General features: G+C 42.2%; 1 protein-coding gene across 1 annotated transcript in view; it reads right to left on the bottom strand.

Moving 5' to 3' along the window:
* The window catches only part of FGF10 (fibroblast growth factor 10), an 89,478-nt gene that overhangs the window by 10,564 nt on the left and 58,437 nt on the right, over positions 1–20,477 (bottom strand). Inside the window, exon 2 of the mRNA XM_035100430.2 lies at positions 1,728–1,831. Within this exon, the coding sequence (XP_034956321.1) occupies positions 1,728–1,831 (104 nt within the window). The remainder of the gene's footprint in view (positions 1–1,727; positions 1,832–20,477) is intronic.

Here is a 20,477-nt window from a genome sequence, read left to right as displayed (position 1 = left end):
GACACAGGGCTGCCTTCAGATGTCTTCTAAAAGGTATATAGTTATTTATCTCCTTGACATCTGATGGGGGGATATTCCACAGGGAGGGCGCCACTGCTGAGAAGAAAAATAGTTTGACCTGGTAGGAGGTGGCTTCATAATTAGGGAAAGAGCCATAGCTCAGTAGAAGGGCCCATGTTTTGGATGCCAAAGGGCCCCTTTCCACTCCCTGCCATCAACAAAGACTTAATGCATTTTCCATTAGTTCCCTGGGAAGAAGGATTGACGGTTAAGCCCTTAGCTGCCAAGTATCCCGTTTTTCGCGGGAAACCCCCGGATTTTAATCCGTTTCCCGCTGTTCTCCCAAATGGAGAAAAATCCCAGAAATCCCCCGGATTTCCTACCTGCCAGGGAGCCTCCATTTTGGGTGCCGCTCTTCCCATGTGTGGGCACCGGAAATTGGGCAGAGCGGCACCGGAAGTTGCTTCTACACATACCCTGCTCAATTTCTGGTGCCCACACATGGGAAGAGCGGCCCCAGAAGTTGCTTCTACGCAACTTCCGGTGCTGCACCACTGCTGATCTGGGAGGGGAGCAGGATTCTCCTATCAACTCTCAGCACCCTTAACAAATCACAGCTTCCATAAGTCTTTTGGGTAAGCCATGATGGTTTAAAGCGGTTTCAAAGAGCTTTAGAATGTATGGTGTGAAGTGATAAAGCAGCTTCCTATAGTTCAGGAATTAGGCAGAGTGAATATGGAATATCAAAAACTGCCTTAAACCATTGCTCTATGTAGCTCAGTAATGTCTACACTGACTGGCAGTGGCCCTCTAGGGTTTCAGGCAGGGGAAATCTCCCGGTCTTACATTGAGATTGAACCTGGGACCTTCTTCATGCAAAGCAGTTGCTCTACCATTGAGCTATGGTCCTGTATCATTTAGCATCTGGCACAACCTAGCAATGTTCGTTGCATTAAAGCATTAAAGAGGCAATATGGTTAAAACAGTTGGGCATGAGAGAAAAGTGGAAGAAACCAGATGGGGATTCCAACAAATTATGGGGCTTGGCCAGAAAGCCACAAATATCTATTTATGACATCTTCTTGGGCTGAGTTGTAGATCATCAGAAAATGATAGATCTAATGATCCTGGAAAAGGGGAGGAACTCTCAAACCACTCACTATGTTTGAAACTATTTCAATGGTGGCTAAAAATAGAGCAAAAGGGTTGCTTTCAAAACTATACAGAGGATTAATAGATGGGGGGAATTTAATAGGACTGCAAAAGGTTTGGGAAGAAGATTGAGGTGAGATGCTAAGAGGATCAAGGCTGGATATTTATATTTTTTTAAACCAATATTCTTCAACCTTGAGTGTCCAGATGTTTTGTGACCACAACTTCCAACTTCCCTGACCATTGGTACATTGGCTTAGGTTGATGGGAATTGTAGTCCAATAATATCTGGAGACCAAAGGTTGAAGAACAGTGCTCTAAACCTTCAGTTAACATGGCCTCGAATCAAATGCCATAATCTATGCTAAAACTTGTTCATAGATGATATATTACTCCTGTATATATATATATATCTAGAAGTAAAAATCAACTGCTTCTGAGAACTAGTTAGCAGACTCTCTTTCAGCCCAATTCCAAAAACATGCGTGTTCAACAGTCCTGCTCAGCACAATGGGACCAGCGTAGGAACAGTATACAACAGATTAAATAAATAAAGGCAGAGAAAACATACTTACCGAACCATAGACTTTTCCATTCTTGTTCATGGCTAGATAATAGTTGCTGCTAATGGATTTAACTGCTACAACTCCAATTTCTACTGATGTTATCTCCAATATGCCTACAATCCAAGGAGAAAAGGAAAACGAGAATGGTTCAGGTCTAGGATTTGGAATCTCATCATTAAAGCAGGGAGAGAGAGGTTGGGGGGGGAGGGCGGATGTTTTGGATAACTATGATAAAGAGCTAGAATTAAAATGGATCTTTTCAAACCTCACTCAAATCCTGTTAATATCCAGAGCGACTGACAAACCCGCTTCAGAAACTTTCACGGCAAGAATATACACAAATGTTGTTTCAATTACCGTGTTTCCTTTCCTATTCCTCTATTTGAAACTCCATAAATATTGAAATAGCTCAACCCTTCTTAGTGTAGATTTTCACTGAAATTTATCAAAAGAGACATAGGAACCACAGCATTAAATTAAATCTATAGCATATGGCAATAGAACGGCAGAGTCATCCCAAAACACAGAAACAGTGGTAAGCACTTTATTCCTTTTAGGACATTAAGATAAAACTAAATCTCCCAGCCATATAAAGCTGATCCATCCACTCTTGGCAAGCGTGTTTGACATTCTGGGGTATAGTTAGGCTAACTCTGATGCCACACATTGTCTTGCTCAGTCAGATAACAGAAAAACCACTCCAGTCTGTTCATAATAAAATATGTTTAGCTTCCCTCACTCGCCCCAAACCACTATGGGCAGAGCTTCACAGGGATGGGCTGTATGTACATGTCCAGCGCTTCCAAATACACACTTTAAAAAGCAGATTAGCTTTATTGGCCATATACACACATACACAAAACATATCAACACTAATCTACATACCTCTTTGGTCTTATAGTAGCTGTCTGAAATCTTGCATATTCATTTATTTTTAAAACGTTTATACTACTTGATATAACCAAAATCTCTAAATGCTGGCGGCATTTTTAAAAAGAGATGCATGGGTACAGATTTCAGAGACCTTTGTGCTGTCCTAGACACTGTGTGTGAATTAGGACAAGCACAGTGGCATGTCATATACGAGACCCTTCCTAAATCAGATTGTGCCCTTGCATCAATTTCAAAGCCAAGTTCCCTATATAGTCAAGTCTTTTGTTAAGGGTGGAGGAAGGGCGGAGTGCGAATGCGAGGGTGAAAATAAATCCGATCAGTGCTGACTTCTCCAGTTAGAATCAAATGGAACTCAATCTTCAGACATGGACTCCAGAGCCACCATTTGTTGGAAACGCTACAGTTATGTGGTTCAATGGTCATGGGGTGTGGAGCCCATCACATGTTAAACGCCGTACAGACAGACTGGTGCCGCCTGGTAGCTGACTCATGGAGATCACAGATGGCATGGCAGTCTCAAAAAGAAAGGGGCAAAAAAATTTCTGTCCATCTTAATCTATTTTTGTTAAATAGGAAGGAGAAAATGGTCAGCCTGATTATGTGCACTCTGCTGCAATCCGCCGTTGGCAAATGGTAGGGACGGCCTAGCTGTTTCCCACTGTCGCTTCAGCTGGCATCTTTTCCCTGTCGTGATTGATATGCTTTTGGTCCTTCGCTTGTTAGACAGAAATGGGGAAGAACACAAGCTATTATTTCATAAGGACATATTTGTTTGTTGTGGGTTCTGTTGCAATGCTAGGTTGGATTAATTCCTCACAGCATTAGCATTTTCAAGGAATTTTATTAGTTTATGCTCAAATGGTTTCAAATTGAATTATATATTTTTATCATATTATAGTTGTAAGGATTGCAACACATTAAAACAAACTGCAGTTGGATCGACTAATAAAGTATCATTTTTCAAATGTTTGTGAAACTTCTGGGTGCCGTAGAGTGGGAAAGCAGATTGTTTAAATCTGAAACTGGCAAGTGTTGAGGATTGGAATGGTCCAGCCATGTATTTTGCTTTGATACAGCCGCTTGGCCCATGCAGTGCATTTTAGTACAATATATCATAATGCAACACTTTTCTAGAAACACTTGGTCACATCTTCACATTTATCCTTTCTACCCATATTTAGGTAACCTAGAAGAATCTCATCAGAAGTGAAGTTATCACATTTACACTGTAAGCCACAGGAATGGAATTTGAATGTGTTCCACTATGCTTGTTTAAAGCAAACCAGTAATGATGCTGTCATAGTCTTGGTGCACCAGCAACACTGCAAACCCTTTATGGCCTGAGTTCACAATTCCCCAGAGTAAACAAAACAAAACAAAAGGTAAAGGGACCCCTGACCATTCGGTCCAGTCGCGGACGACCCTGGGGTTGCGGTGCTCATCTCGCTTTACTGGCCGAGGGAGCCAGCGTACAGCTTCCAGGTCATGTATGCCGAACCAGAGCAGCGCACGGAAACGCCGTTTACCTTCCCACCAAAGCGGTACCTATTTATCTACTTGCACTTCGTGCTTTCGAACTGCTAGGTTGGCAGGAGTAGGGACTGAGCAACGGGAGCTCACCCCATCGCGGGGATTCGAACTGCCGACCTTCTGATCGGCAAGCCCTAGGCTCTGTGGTTTAACCCACAGCGCCACCCGCGTCCCTTTAGAGTAAATAAAAGGCAGAGTTTTAATGAGCTATGAAAACAAATCCACAGTAAACTGAAATCTTGGGTGAATGCAATTAGGACTAGCAATCTACTAAACCAGGAATGGAGAACCTGAAGGCCAGCGGGTGTTGTTGGACTACAACTCAAACCATTGACCAGGTTGACTGGGGCTAATAGGAGCTGAAATCCAACAACACCCAGAAGACCACAGGTCTAAACTCACCTGCACCCAGCTAGTCCCCTCTACCTGCCACTGTCTTCCTTTTCCAACTGTCCATTGACAAACTCCCTCCACACTCCCTTCAAATTTCTCCTCCTGCTTACCTTAACACTCCAAGTTATCTCCACCCTGTTCTACTCCAAACACAAGCCCCGACCTTGGGGGTTTCATTGCATTAACTGTGTTGGTTTGTGGTCTAGACCTGCAAGGTGCACACTATTTACTGTTCAGCTACACTGCATTTCTAGCTTAATTGGCAAAAAGTGAGATGGATCAGGATTGTGGGCACTGTGGCTTCTGAGGCCAACTCTCAAGGAGTGGTAAAATTCAAAGGTTAGGTATTAGCATGGGAGAGCTGGACTCAAATCCCTGCCTATAACCCCGTAGGTTGCATTAGCCCGGTCAATATTCTTGGGAGTAACTGGAAAAGGTTGTTGCGAAGGTAGCAGAGATAAAAGTAGAGTGAACAGAAGCGTGGCTCCATTTCCCTTTTGTAATGCCATACCTTCAACAAACAGGCATAACAAAGGCTTACAGAATGTGGCAAACACTTTCTAACTGAAGAGCCATGCTTCGAAGCTCTTCACTTACCGTGGTACCTCGACTTACGAATGACTCGACGTACGAATGTTTCGAGTTACGAACAAAGTTCCGTCCGCCATTTTGGATGCAGTTTGGATGCATTTTGGATGCAGATTTTTTTCGACTTACGATTTTTTTAAATTCTCCCCCCCCCATTGGCTTCGACTTACGAATTTTTCGACTTACGAAGGTCCGTTTGGAACGGATTAAATTAGTAAGTCGAGGTACCACTGTACTCTCCTGAAGAGTGCGCACTCTCAGTCTTACAGTCTTCACTGGTTCTTAGAACCTTCACTAGAATTTCTGGGCTTACGTGAGTGACATCTATATGGCTCAACCTGACAACCGTTGATATTTTCTGTTCAGTTTTACAATACCGCAACATACATGAAATCCTAAAGCCTCTAGAATCTGTTAGTCAAATCACTCTTCCCGGAGAACTTGTAATTCTTCGCTAAGGCAGACCATACCTTAAACAGAACATCAATATTCTTTCAAGAGGTTATAAAACTTGCTTTCCTATTTAGGATGCTAGTTGGATCTGTAAAGGAACCATCAGTCTATCTAGCATAATGCAGATACGACTCAAGAAAGAAAGAAAGATTCCAAGCAACAGTTGCCCTGGGACTGCAAAACCAAAGAAAGGAAAGCTGTATTCATCAGCCAGAGATGTAAGGCCTGCTGCCCTGTGTATGTATGTGCAAATCTTGGCTGTTGATTTTTTGTACTATTGCAACTTGTTGCAAGCCACCATAAAAAGGCATTAGAATGAAAGACAGGATATAAATCATGAAAAGCAGCAAACAACTACATGCCTGTCATGCCTGAGTGTTTGAGCCATTTGCCTGCATGTTAAAGGAAAGTCAGGATCTGGGCCTTATCTTGTCAGTTTCCAAGCCTGGAGGGCTGGGTTGAAGAAGCATGTCTAAAAAAAGCACAAACTATAACAGAAAGCATGTGAGGACACTGTTCTGTAAAAATGGAACATAAAAGCACATCATTAGACTGCAACAATGTTGTATAAGCTGTGGGCTTGGAAGACAGCTCTTAAATAGTTTCACAATTTCCCACAAAGTTCCTTATTGATTTTTTAAGTTGCCAGATTACTATTTCTCTAATAGCGCTGGAGATATTGATGCCTGAAGTAACGATATCCACTTAAAACTTTCTCTCTCTTAGTAATAAGGCTGCAAAAGCAGGTGTGGGGAACTTCAGGGCTCCCAAATGATGTTGAACTACAACATCTATCAGCCTCAGCAATCACAGCCAATGGGTAGGGATTATGGGAGTTGTAGTTCAGCAACATCTAGTTTCCCCAAACCCACAATAAAAGCTCCTAAGTCCAAACTACAAATGACATTTGTCCTTCAGTTTTTCTTTCACAAGATCAGAACCCTGATGTGGGTGATAGGGGGCATTAACCCTTTGTAGCCTCCTCCCGACCCCGTCAATTCAAATGGCAGATGCAGGAGTGAACCTACCTCCTAAGTCATGGCCCTGATCCAGATTGCCATTTTCCGAAGGAAAAAGCTTGCACTCAAGAGAAAACCACGCAATTAATGTCACATATAGTTTGGTCCCAAATAGCTCTCTGAAAATAGCACAAAATATCAGATGTACAAGGCATTTCTGCTTCTTGCCTCTCGGCAGATCCAGAGCTCAGCTGTTCTACATATTGTGCAGAATAAAGTACTTGCCAGAGGTGATGAAATTCTGGGATCTACCATTTTAGGTTGCATGTGTGTCTGTCTGTCTTATTCTTTTCATAAAAACACACTTCCTGCACACAATAAACTCGCAGATTGGGCAGAGCGCTATGCTGTCAGTCTGGTTTGTTAGCTGGCTACATATGGATAATTTTGTTGTTGGAGAATAATAATTAGGGTCATAATTGAAAAGTGTGTGATGTAGTGGTATACCCAAACATTCTCCTACCATAGGATCTCCCATCTCATTCTGTGTAATTTATAAACTGGCTCTCAATGGGAATAATAGGACCCAATGCAAAATATTAAAAATACTGGCTGGAATTCAATGTAGCACAAAGTGTGGTATGCACACAGGGAACAAGGTCTCCGTGTGCAACAAGGCTGCCTCCTTGCATGCACCCTGTGACCCCCTAAACCTTTTCTGTTCTGCCTTTAAGGGGGTTGGAAGTGCCGCTGTGTGAATGGACCTCGTTCTGCACATGCAACAACTGAGTTGAATCCCATGCATAGTTGTTCAAAACAACACTGTGCTTGCTTAACCCAAACAACAAAACATTTGAAAAGTTTCACTTCTGGAAAATATTCAAGCCAAGTGAAAGTAACAGTGCAGAGTACAAATCCAGGGGCACTTGGGTTCAAACCCCCTTTCAGCCATGAATCTTAGTCACTAGATCTCTGTCCAGCTATTTGCCAGAATTCTTGCTTGCTGGGAGGTTTCTCAGAGCATTCCATTGGACTTGCCTTAAAAAAACAACACCTTTGTGAAAGGGCCTTCCCGCACTTATCATTTATAGTGGTATAGCTGCTGGGCTTTTAAAAAGAGCCTCATGATTTTCTGGCATGCTGCCGCACGACGTCACCATTATTCAACTAATATTTAGGAATGACATACCGTATATTCCGGCGTACAAGACGACTGGGCGTATAAGACGACCCCCAACTTTTCCAGTTAAAATATAGAGTTTGGGATATACTCACTGTATAAGAAATACGACCCAGCGTATAAGATGACCCCCGACTTTTGAGAAGATTTTCCTGGGTTAAAAAGTAGTCTTATACACAGGAATATACTGTACTACTCCCACCTCCACTTTTTCTTTATTTGTAAAAATTTTTTACAGCTTTTGTGAAAGATCAGTAAGGTCTGCCTAATATTTTCATTCGTGTGGCATGTGTGCAAGCATCATCCCAGCTTCTGAGTGAAGGGGCTGAGGCTGGTGGGTGTGTCATGGGAGACACCATTTCCCTCTGACCGGTGCAAGCTGACACTTTGTGAGCTCAGTTCAGAGGAGAGATTTGGTAGATAAGAGACAGTGGTACTGGGCCAAAGTGCTTCCCCGTGACAGCAGTCATTAGCTACAGACAAAATGTCATCACAATAAGGTAGTTCACCATAGCTGAGGTGTACACAGAGTTTCCCTTCTAATCTACAGGATTAGAATTTGAGAATGCTAGGCATCATTCACACACACACACACACACACACACACACACACACACACACACCACAAATGCCCTCTTGCATGTTCTCATTCTCTGACATTTGCTGGCTGGAGGAATACGAGGGTAAATTGGCTCCCAGTACGTTTCCGAGCACAATTCAAAGTGTTGGTGCGGAGCTTTAAAGCCCTAAACGGCCTCGGTCCAGTATACCTGAAGGAGCATCTCCTCCCCCATCGTGCTGCTCGGACACTGAGGTCCAGCGCTGAGGGCCTTCTGACGGTTCCCTCGCTACGAGAAGCCAAGTTACAGGGAACCAGGCAGAGGGCCTTCTCGGTAGTGGCACCCACCCTGTGGAATGCCCTCCCACCAGAGGTCAAAGAGAACAACAATTACCAGACCTTTAGAAGGTATCTCAAGGCAGCCCTGTTTAGGGAAGCTTTTAATGTTTGATGGATTTCTGTATTTTAATATTTTGTTTGAAGCTGCCCAGAGTGGCTGGGGGAACCCGGCCAGATGGGCGGGGTATAAATAAATTATTATTATTATTATTATTATTATTATTATTATTATTAAATAAGGGGTGTGACTACAGCCTATTCACTTTCCTCGGTTTAGGAACAACTTGCTTCTAGTATGGAAATGAAAGCCCTTTACTCACTCTGTAATCACAGTGACATGTGACCAAAGGAACAGACCATCAGCTACAATCCGGGTTCAACAGCAACTGTATATGGTAAGTGCAGAAAGGTCCCTAGTTGCGTGAAGATCTGATACACAACCCAGCGTCAGATTTGGGGCCTTGCATGTGTACCCCTGCCCTGAATTTAACCTTTCAACTCTTACCTTAACATATCATCATAATTATTATTATTATCATTATTTACTGGGGTGTATGGGGTGTTAGGGGAGGGGTAGTGGGGGCCGCATCATGCTCCTTCTGAGGTGGTTTGCTTAACTTTGGTCCTACCCTGCGCTCAGTTTTCACCCGTGGTTCCTAGAAACTGCCAGCATGCAACAGCGGCCACATCCTGGGAAATGGCTTCGACTGGCTGCCTAAATGAAGCAAGAGTCGCCAATTGTTCTCAAATCCTCAGTGACTTAGCAACTTCCCCTGTAGGCTCTGGTGGATTGAGCAGGCTAATAGGGGTTGCTCCACCTTCTTAGTTTTCCTACATCTGTGAAGCTGCAACCAAGGAAGAAGGAGGGGGGTTATCTTGCCATTTGACCCGTGCAAGTGTGGTTGCATTAAGCTGGTGTTCCTGATTGATTTTAGTGATTGTGAAGGCTCACAGTCTCTAAGGCTCTGAGGTTCCCCAGGAAGGTTCAGATAATGAAAGCTGGAAACAACCGTTTTAATGATAAAAAGCATTTACCTCTGCTAGATGTGTAAAACAGAAGACGACATCGGCAACAAGCAAAAAAGCCATAAAACAATGTTACCGATTCTCGTCAGTAGTTGCTCAATTCGTGTTTGCTCCCTCTGGAATTTTGGGAACACACACTTGTGGTCTCTCTATAATTGTTTTAAGACAGATAGCACACTGATGGTTTTTCTTTTGCAGTCGGAACTCTGTAAACTGCAACAATTATGGTAAATCTCACTTGACCACATCCACTGTAAAAGCATGGTTCTCAGTGCCCGAATCATTCCCAACTCATTATAATTAGAAACATTCCAAATATCAACATGAGATATGCCCTGTGGACATTGCATGTGCTCGCTTTATAGGTCCCTGAAGTCTGGAGCATGTTCCCCAGAGGAGCCAAATATACTTACCTTAAAATCAACTGCCCTTTTATAGTTAAAGCAAGTACTCATTACACAAAATGACAAGGGAGAAAAAGAATGGCTGGTCATCTTGCCCCACAAGGGGGGATCATTAGCAAGAGCCCTATGTGGTTGTGAACATTGTTTCCTAACTTCTTTGCACTCACATTCTTTTAAAAAATAGTGACAAGCAAACTGAATGCATTCAAAGAAAATCACAGGCAACTGTGGAAAGAGTCAAAGGTTGGTGATGAAACAGCAATTTGCTATAACAGGAAATTACTACATAGGCTAGGACTACTGGTCTATCAACTGAATGTTCAGGAAATCTACATATTATAGCATTCAAGGAAGATCAGTTCCCAGATCCAGGAACAATTTGTTCATGGGTGGTACCAGGACCCTGGGAGCCCTTTGGTAAGAGTCCCTCAACTGGGAGTGGGGGGTTCAAAAAGAGCTTTACAGGTCCTTGGTGGGTCCACATACCCCGGTCTACCTAGGTCCTTCTCCTAATACATCCTCTTCTTAAAGGGTAAAGGGACCCCTGACCATTAGGTCCAGTCGTGACCGACTCTGGGATTGCGGCACTCATCTCGCGTTATTGGCCAAGGGAACCAGCGTACAGCTTCCAGGTCATGTGGCCAGCATGACAAAGCCGCTTTTGATGAACCAGAGCAGCACAAGGAAACACCGTTTACCTTCCCGCTGTTTATCCACTTGCATTTTGACGTGCTTTTGAACTGCTAGGTTGGCAGGAGCTGGGACCGAACAACGGGAGCTCACCCCGTCACGGGGATTCGAACCGCTGACCTTCTGAGTGACATTAAAAAAGAACCACAGTTCCAGAACCTCTCCAGTCCTGCTTAGAATCCAGGTTCTTAATCCCAGACTGATTATGTGATTGGCCATGCTATCTGGGGCTTCAACTTCTGGAAAGTACCCCGTTGATGAATCCTGATCTCTATAAAACAATGTGTCACACTGCATTTTAATAATTTTGTCTGACAGGCAGAAGTAATTAAAATACATTTGCTATTTTTCTCCTTACTAATACCGGTTGGACAGGATGCCCTTCCAAAATCACGAGTGCTTGGAGGATGTTATTCAGCAGATCCTAGATTTATCCATGACAAGAACGGGAACCAAGTTCACATAAAAAAATCCAGTTTTGTGTGGTGACATATTCCCCCCCCCCGCTAAACAGATTTTCCTATAAAAAAAGAAAACAAACAACTATCAAACAACTATCGATTGTGGATAGAATAAATGTTCTCTTGGAATATTTTGAAAGCATGAACAATTTCTCAACTTTTTAGTAGATCACATTATTAACAGTTTGTTTTCATAGGTGATCCCACTTCCTAATTTAAACCAATATTTGAAAATGTTACAGAGCCCAAGGGAAAATGGTTATGCATTCATAATTCGAATACTGGTGAAACTTGCAAATAACTGGTTTCATTTTTAGCTCAGTTCCCATTTCAGATATTTGCAAAATTGGGAATGCATTAGATATTATGGAACAGGCTTTCTACTCTGCAGCATCAATTGAATACCATCAGGTTATGAAATGAGCTTGGAAACTTGTCCTAAAATGAACCAAGAATTGTCCTTTGTGCCCCACTTTGGCACTGCTAACACAGCAGTTCAACTTCACCCCTGAAGGAACACTCCATTGTCTCTTGAGACAGATGGATGCAAACAACATTAAAGGAAATTCAGAACTTACCCAAAGAAGAGAGGATGATTGATCAGAGTGCTTGTTTAGGTTTATATTGGAAAGAAAACACAGTGTTGTCTGGCATGTAGCAAAAGATACACTTGTTTCCAACAGGATCGTGCACAGTAGTTATGCCAGTAAGTGACTTTTGACTTCTAAAGAGTCATAATTACGCCCACTAGTCTGCCCACTGAGGATTGCAAGAGTGTGGAGAAATTTATCCACAGCTATCCTTAATGCTCTGCTAGATCAGGGATAGTAGCCCTCCAGAAGTTGTTAGACTCCAAATCCCATCAGCCATAGTCAGCAAAGCCAATGGTCAGGGATGATGTGAGCTGCAGTCTAGGAACATCTGGAGGACCAGAGGTTAGAGGCCGCCCATCCTTGCTCTAGAGACTTCAGACCAAAGTTTGCATGTCAGGATAGCCTGAAAGCACTGTGTTCTTCTGTTTGTTGGCTTTTGGTAGCTGAGGTTAAGCTAGTATTCAATATATGTGTTAAGTATTACTCTCTCCCTTGCAAGTGGCTTGCTTTGTAGTTTTTAAATGCATCGTTAGCTTTTGGGTATGAAGCAAAAGGGAGCTTCAAAAGCAAATAAGAAACAGAACCAAAGATACTTGACGGATATATTTGTTTTGTTCGCCTTCACAGCAGGAAAGTAGCAGGAGCATATTCTGGGCCCAAAATTAGATGCACCCTTTTCTCAATAGTGTTGCTGCATACTCTTCACAGTCACTCTCATGGGTGGGCTCGTTTGAGTAAGCAAGTGAATATTTCTTAAGTGACTCGGTCCAGTAGCGTTAGTCATTCCAGCATGGAATGACTGTCGGATGAAGAAGAATGAGCACTGCTTCCAGCTGAAACAAATCGACAAATCTGCATCGGTTTACTTTTCAACTAATTCTCCATGCCATGTTTGGTACTTCTTGTTTGCTTTCTTCAGCAATAAATACTAAGACCTGCCACTGCACTTTAGGGCAAGTAAGATCAGACCATGTTAAATTAGGCAGCCAGTAGCTTTGCCACCTCATGAGTTTATGGGTCATGAATACACAACGGCACATCTGCACTACAACTGGTATATATTGTCATAGCCTCCCCACGGTGCAATAAGCTTAGGAATTATAGTCTGACGAGGATGCGGGGAATTCTCTCTTGAAGGTCCCCAACTCCTTCACAGAACTACTTTCCTTGGTTTAGCAGTAGACAGCCCTTTTTTGGTGTATGCTGGGAGGTGTCCCATTAAGTCTAGTCAAAAGCACAAGAATGTGCCATCTAGTCTGACCTGCTGGGAGCCCGAGGGCCCCGTTCCTGCCTCTCTCCACCTGGCTCAGGGTGGGGCCTGACAGGCTTCATAAGAATTGCTACTGCTGCTGCTGTCACCGAGCAAGGACTGGGGTATTTTGGGGGGAAATTTGTCGGGAGTTTTTGCCGTTATTGAAATTACTTTTTCCTATCTTTATTTTTATGTGGAAATTGTTCAGTTTGGTTATGTAGTTTTTTATGTGTTTTATTTATTTTTATGAGTACTTTGCTATGTTTATAACTAGGTAAATCTTTTCATATTGTAAGCCGCCTTGAGCATTGTTTTAACTGTGGAAAGGTGGCATACAAATAAAATGATGATGATGATGATGATGATGATGATGATCTAGTGTACAGGACTGCATGTATGCAGTCCCAAATTGCCTGGGTATGCTCCAAGTCTTCTGAGCCAGGAATCAGCACAGAATGGGACAGCCAGTTCCCAGGTGTGTGGTTCTTATCCAGATGTGACGCATACTCCTGCCATGTATGCTGCACTCATACTACATGTATGCTGCTTTGTTCCTTATCGGCAGCTCTGAGTTTGAGAGTTCAATAAGATGGAAAGTGATTTACATCTATAGACATGTCCCCCGCAATCTACTTATGGATTTTTGAATTTTTCCCTATGGAGCAACATTCACAAATTGTTCCAACTTTCAATGGTTCTCCTTCCTTTTTTATCAGCTCACTTAAAACCCCTAGGGATTGCAAACATAAACATGCCTAACCCCAATGTATATTTTATTTGCATCACTGGCTGTAAAATTCCTGAAGCCCCTTCTATGAACCATTTGGTCGGTGAGCTAGGCCAACTTAATGGTAATCCAAATAGGAGTCTGACTAGAAACCCACTTCCCCTCCCTTCCCTTTGGAGCAACTGGGTGACAAGCACCACTGATAAAGCAGCTGTTGTGTTAAGAAGTCAAAAGACAGGCACAGGTTTGAGAGGGTGCAGGTTCCCTGTAGCAGAGCTAATTCAGGGAGGGCTTCTTATCAGTTCTCTTAGATCGCTACATACTTAGTCAAAACTATGTTATCTTACCAGATGGTCACCTACCAGTTAAATATTTCAGGAGCTCAAGGCAACGCTAAAAACTGAGGTCTTTGGGTTATTGGAACTTGCATTATTAATCCTCCGGCTGCGCCCCACTTAAAAGTTAACGATGCAAAATCATTCCAGTCCTCTGAATCACTTTTAGTGTATCCTTTGTCTATTGCTGCCTGTTGCTGCAAGACAGCCCTCTTTGCTGCCTTCTTTCCCTTGACCCACACAAGGCGCAGATCTCTCCCACCACTTATATTAGATTGTGTTCTAGCATTTACAAGGCCTGGATTATCACTCAGTATTGCCCAATTTGCTATCACTTTCTCAAAATGATGCCAAGTGTCCGGTTATGAAGTCAGTCCACTACTCTCTTTTGCCTCTCTCTGTCCAAATTCATCTGCTTGACTGACTGGTCATCCAAAAAATGGTGATCAGACATGAAACCATTTAGAAATGACTGAACTGAAACACTCCATTTTTGTTGAGATGGGGTTTCATCCCCTGGTGCACTATTGATACCTTCTTGAAACTGCTAGGAAGTGTGGCTGTATGAGAATGACTTTAGCTCAGAGGTACAGCACCTGCTTTTCACACAAAAGGCCCCATATTCAATCCTTAGGATCTCCAGCTAGAGCTGGAAATGCTTTCTGTCTGAAACCCTGGCAAACCACTGTCAGTTAGTGAGATAATACGAAGCAAGATGGAGTGTAAGGCAGGTAGCTTCCTAGGGTCTTATGTCTTGGGGGAAGGGCTGCAGTTCAATGGCTGTCAGGCTTCAGGAAATCAGCTCCCCCCCCCCCCCGGCAGTAGATAAGCAGAACAAAGGGAAAGGAGTATTCTTACCAGTTAGAAACTTTAATGATCACAGCAAGAGAACAAAGAATCTATTCATAGGAATGAAGGTGCTCCCAGTTAAGGGTTTCACACACTTCCTCCCTAGTCACCCAGGTCACTACTGCGTCTTGTAACCTGATCTCATAACCACTCTGCTTTCTGTGCTGCGACCTTATCTGCTCTTTTACCTTGGGCTGAGCAGATGAACACTTTCCAGAGACAGTGAGCCTGTTAACCCTCTCTCTTCTAGTGTTTCTTCTCCTAGCTGTTCCCCATCCAGTACTTCCCAGCTTCTGCCTTCTGAACTATGTCCCTCTGCAAACCACTGTTCCAAATCTATACTGTCCTCCTCCTCCTGGGAAGATTCAGGATCCCTCAACACGGTCCCCGATAGTGGCAGAGCATCTGCTTTGCTGGTCCAACGTCCCAGTATCTCCAGGTAGGCCTGCAAGAGAACCATTTCTGAAATCCTGGAAAGTCTCTGCCTGTCACTGCAGACAACACTAAATTAGATGCACCAAGGCTGTGGCTCAGTAGAAGGCAGCTTCCTTTATTTGGATAGGACACACCTTCCAATAAAGTAAATATCCTTTATCTCAGTCAGAATAAGAGCGTAATGATTTTCTACATGTCATGGAGACATAGTGGACTTGGTTGTAGTTTTTATTGACTTCCTCTTCACCTTTGATGAGAACTCTGCACCCCAATGGCAACTTGCTGTGGTTCAAAAAAAAAAACTGCTCGTTGCTACGCTTTGGTTAACAAGGTGCCTTTCCGAGCTCCCTATGCAATTGTAATAAAAACAACCCAAGACCGCTGACTCTTGGACACATATGTAAACAATTGTGCACTATACTGCATGCACCTGACATATGTCTTTCTCAGTATTTTCATCTTTTATACCCGACCGCTTGCCTGGATCATGTGGCTTGTCTCCCCGGAGCAAATGCTTTAACATTCACTCTGATGTAATAACAATAAGTACCATTCCCCTAAACATTCTTTCAACACATTATTAAAAAAAAAAACACACCAAAAAAACCAGAACCGAAAACAGGACGGCAAAGTTTCAAGTCTTGTTGGGAAATCTGGAAGGCCTGTCTGAAGAGCACAATTGTTTTGTGCCCCCTTCAGATCTTATTATGCACTAGTCTACTTTACCAGCTTGCTTTCCAATAGCCTCATATGATAGGCAGTCATTGCGTTCTCATGATCTGATTGCGCAAGCCTGTTGCCGCATGTCTTTTATTATTATTATTATTAAATTTTTATTCAATTTTCTTTTTCTATCATTACATACATCTCATATCCATAACATTTATATTACATTCCCTCTCCCCTCCCCTCCTGGGCTTCCCCCAACTTCCACTTCTGATTTGTTTTCCCCTTATTACACACTGCTGTTTCTTAAAAGATGCACTATATTATTTCACTATATAGTAAAATGCGGGCTAGACAATGCTACCATTCAGTGGATTTGTAACTGGCTTACTGACCGAACCCAAAGGGTGTTCATCAATGGCTCCTCTTCATCCTGGAGAGAAGTGACTAGTGGGGTGCCACAGGGTTCTGTCTTGGGCCCAGTCTTATTCAACATCTTTATAATCGACTTGGATGATGGGCTTGAGGGCATCCGGAGCAAGTTTGCAGATGACACCAAATTGGGAGGGGTGGCTAATACCCCAGAGGACAGGATCACACTTCAAAATGACCTTAAACAGATTGGAGAACTGGGCCAAGTCAAACAAGATGAATTTTAACAAAAAAAAATGAAAGGCACAAATACAGGATGGGTGACACCTGGCTTGAGAGCAGTACATGTGAAAAGGATCTAGGAGTCTTGGTAGACCACAAACTTGACATGAGTCAGCAGTGTGATGCAGCAGCTAAAAAAGCCAATGCAATTCTGGGCTGCATCAATAGGAGTATAGCATCTAGATCAAGGGAAGTAATAGTACCACTGTATTCTGCTCTGGTCAGACCTCACCTGGAGTACTGTGTCCAGTTCTGGGCACCACAGTTCAAGAGGGAAACTGACAAGCTGGAATGTGTCCAGAAGAGGGCAACCAAAATGGTCAAAGGCCTGGAAACGATGCCTTATGAGGAATGGCTTAGGGAGCTGGGCATGTTTAGCCTGGAGAAGAGAAGGTTAAGGGGTGATATGATAGCCATGTTCAAATATATAAAAGTAATGTCATATAGAGGAGGGAGAAATGTTGTTTTCTGCTGCTCCAGAGAAGCGGACACGGAGCAATGGATTCAAACTACAAGAAAGAAGATTTCACCTAAACATTAGGAAGAACTTCCTGACAGTAAGAGCTGTTTGACAGTGGAATTTGCTGCCAAGGAGTGTGGTGGAGTCTCCTTCTTTGGACGTCTTTAAGCAGAGGCTTGATGGCCATATGTAAGGAATGCTTTGATGGTGTTTCCTGCTTGGCAGGGGGTTGGACTGGATGGCCCTTGTGGTCTCTTCCAACTCTATGATTTTGTGATTCTGTGATTCTTTATCTTCTACATATTTTTTGTTAGTAAAGGTTTGAACGTTTATTTAAATCCTGCCATCAAGTCAATAGTCTTCCTTTGTTTCTGCAAGCATACTATAAATGGTTCCCATTCTCTTTCCAAGTCACTGCTGTCTTTTTGCCAATTCTGCACAGTTCATCAGTATTTCTTGCCATTGCTCTTTAGTTGGCATTTCTCCAGTCTTCCAATTTTGTGTTATCAAAATTTTCGCCGCTGTAGTAGCTTACAGGAATAGGGTCCTCTTCTCTTTCGGTAGATCTTGGCCTAAAATACCTAGCAAGAAAGCTTCTGGTTGTTTAGCAAATGTTATTTTCTTCAATTTTCTTCAATTCATTATATATCATTTCCCAGTACATTTTTACCTTTTTGCAATCCCACCACATATGATAAAACGTACCTTCTGCCTCACATCTCCAACACTCTTTCTTTTCATTTTCATACATTTTTGCCAATTTAACCAGTGATATATACCATCTATACATCATTTTCATATAATTCTCTCTCAGTAATATACAATCCGTGAATTTCAAATTTACTTTCCACAGTTTTATCCAATCTTCAAATTGTATATTGTGACCTATGTCTTATGCCCATTTGATCATTACCGATTTTACTTCTTCATCTTTAGATTCCCGTTCCAAAAGGATATGATATGCCTTTTTTAATAGTTTCAGATTTTCTTCTATCACTTACCATAGAATATTGTGATTGTAATAATTTTATCGCCTGTTTTGCTGTTTCTTTATTTGGTGCTCTTATTAATTCTTTTTCCTTTTCTGCCATTTTATTTAAGATTTCTTTCTTTTTCTTCTCTCTTATCTTCTTTTTAATTGAATTTATTTGGTGAATAGGCCTCTCATCACCGCCTTGCTTGCGTCCCAGACTATTTGGAGTTTCATTATTTGGTTTCATTATTCACATTTTGTTCAAAATATTCTCTTATTGTCTTTTTTTATGTCTTTTCCAGAAAAAAACTTTGTCATCCAATATTTCTTTCAGTGGAGACTGAATGAAGAAATGTTGCCGCATGTCTTGGCTATCCACAATAATTCTACTTCCTCCTTTCATAAATAAGGTGAAGATCTTCTTCCTAATATGGAACCTTTTCACACAGATGTAAAGCATTTACATGGAAAACAGAGCCCAGTTCTATCCATGCTTACTTTGAGTAGCATAGAACTTAACTATGAACTTAATTTAGCTTAGTTGTATAGACTCAGTGAAAAAATGTAATCCAACGTGCTTTACCAAATGTAGCTCTCCCCAAATTCTGCTTTTCTTTCAGCAGTCGGTAGCAGTAATGCTTCTGAATACTAGTTGCTGGAAACTGCAGTAGAAGACTATTGACTCTTGTGTTTGGGTCCTGCCTTGAGGGTTTCCCACAGGCATCTGGCTGGCTATGGAGAGAACAGGATGCTGGACCAGATGGGCTTGGAGCCTGATACAGAAGAGTTTTTCTTCTGTTCATTATCAGCTATGATGGGACACTGCCATACTGGAATCTCTGAGTCAAAATATCTCCATTGAATACTTCAGAGTAAACATTATCTTCTTGGATACAGAAGTGAGTGGTTTCACCCCAAGTCACTTTAAATCTATTTCAGCGCAAGATCCCTATTATGTCAACACTATGATTTGGAGAATATGATTTGTACGGAACGGATTTGGCTCTCCAGCAAATTTAGGGTGAACAATACATTTTGTGCTGAAAGTCCCTGGCTAATGCCACGGGGACATTTTCAGTTCCAAACTCAAGTTCTGTTTACTTATTTAGGTTTTTAGCCTGCTGTATGCTAGCAGGCTTTACAGAAGTGTTTGGAACAGAACAGAAAAAGTCCAACTGCACACAATGAACCAGGCTTCTAATTTCAAACTTTAAAAACATTTCTATATGTGTGGTTTCATAGTGTTTCTGCCATTCTGGTGAAAGGTGGTAAAAAAGTGATTTTAAATAAATATGAATGGTGGGTGGGTGCCTGGTTGGCACTGACCCGTGACAGGTCCTTTTCAGTGATGGCCCCCCATTCATGGAACTTTCTTTTTGGTGAAGTGTGTCTGTCTCCCACATTACTGACTTTCAGGAGGAAAATCAAAACATTCCTGTTTACTGAGGCAATTGATGGCCGAAAAATACAGTTCCTGGCAACCCTGGAAACATCAGTTGAGAAAATATTTGAAATGGTTTTTATAATGCTTTTTTTTAAAAAAAATTGCACTGATGTATTTGCTGCCCTGGGCTCCTTCAGGAGCAAGAGCAGGATATAAATTGAATAAATAATACAACCTATTTACTGCAAACAAAATTGTCCTCATTCATAAATCTTTGCCATGCAGTTGAAAACAAGCCTTTTGTTTGTCCTCTGCTATATACCTTAAATTTTTAGTTACTTTCTCCAGAAATAGCTATTGTTCAGAACTGACTGGGTTTTGGCCGGCCCTCTGAGTTCAGTGGGATTTACTTCTAGGTAAGCTTGCTTAGGACTGGGTAATTTGGACATTTATTGAAAGATACTGAGCTGAGTATATTCCAGAATCACACAAGATCACGGAAGTTAATAGGTTCTTTGCAAGCCACTTTAGTGAGAGGAAGGAAAGGCCCTAAATCCAATAATATATGTGCATAGTTTAGCTCTCCCAAGACAACTTAGCTTGGACAAGAGACTGGTTAAGGGGGCGCTATAAACCATGCAGACTGTGACAGCTGGTTCCTACATGTGGATTATGTTACCATGCACACAATCTTGAACCTTTCATCTCAAGCCATTGCAAAAGGTGAAAGCTTGTCGGGGCTCATTCTTTAATTAAGCCTGACTTAAAATTCACCTAAGTTAGACTAACATAGATAGGAAGTCAGGTTCTGTTAGGTGTGCCACCTTTCACTTTACCACACATCTGGGAAATATTCAGTTCAAGATCATAACCTTGAAGTTTGGCATTAACTGCCTAAAACGAACAAAACATTAAGATATCACCAACAACTTGCCTTTGACTGGGAAAATTAGAA

This window comes from Zootoca vivipara, chromosome 11, assembly GCF_963506605.1.
Source record: "Zootoca vivipara chromosome 11, rZooViv1.1, whole genome shotgun sequence".
NCBI classification, from domain to species: domain Eukaryota; kingdom Metazoa; phylum Chordata; class Lepidosauria; order Squamata; family Lacertidae; genus Zootoca; species Zootoca vivipara.
The sequence above is the reverse complement of the archived record's forward strand: the minus strand, read 5'-3'. Positions and strand labels throughout refer to the sequence as shown.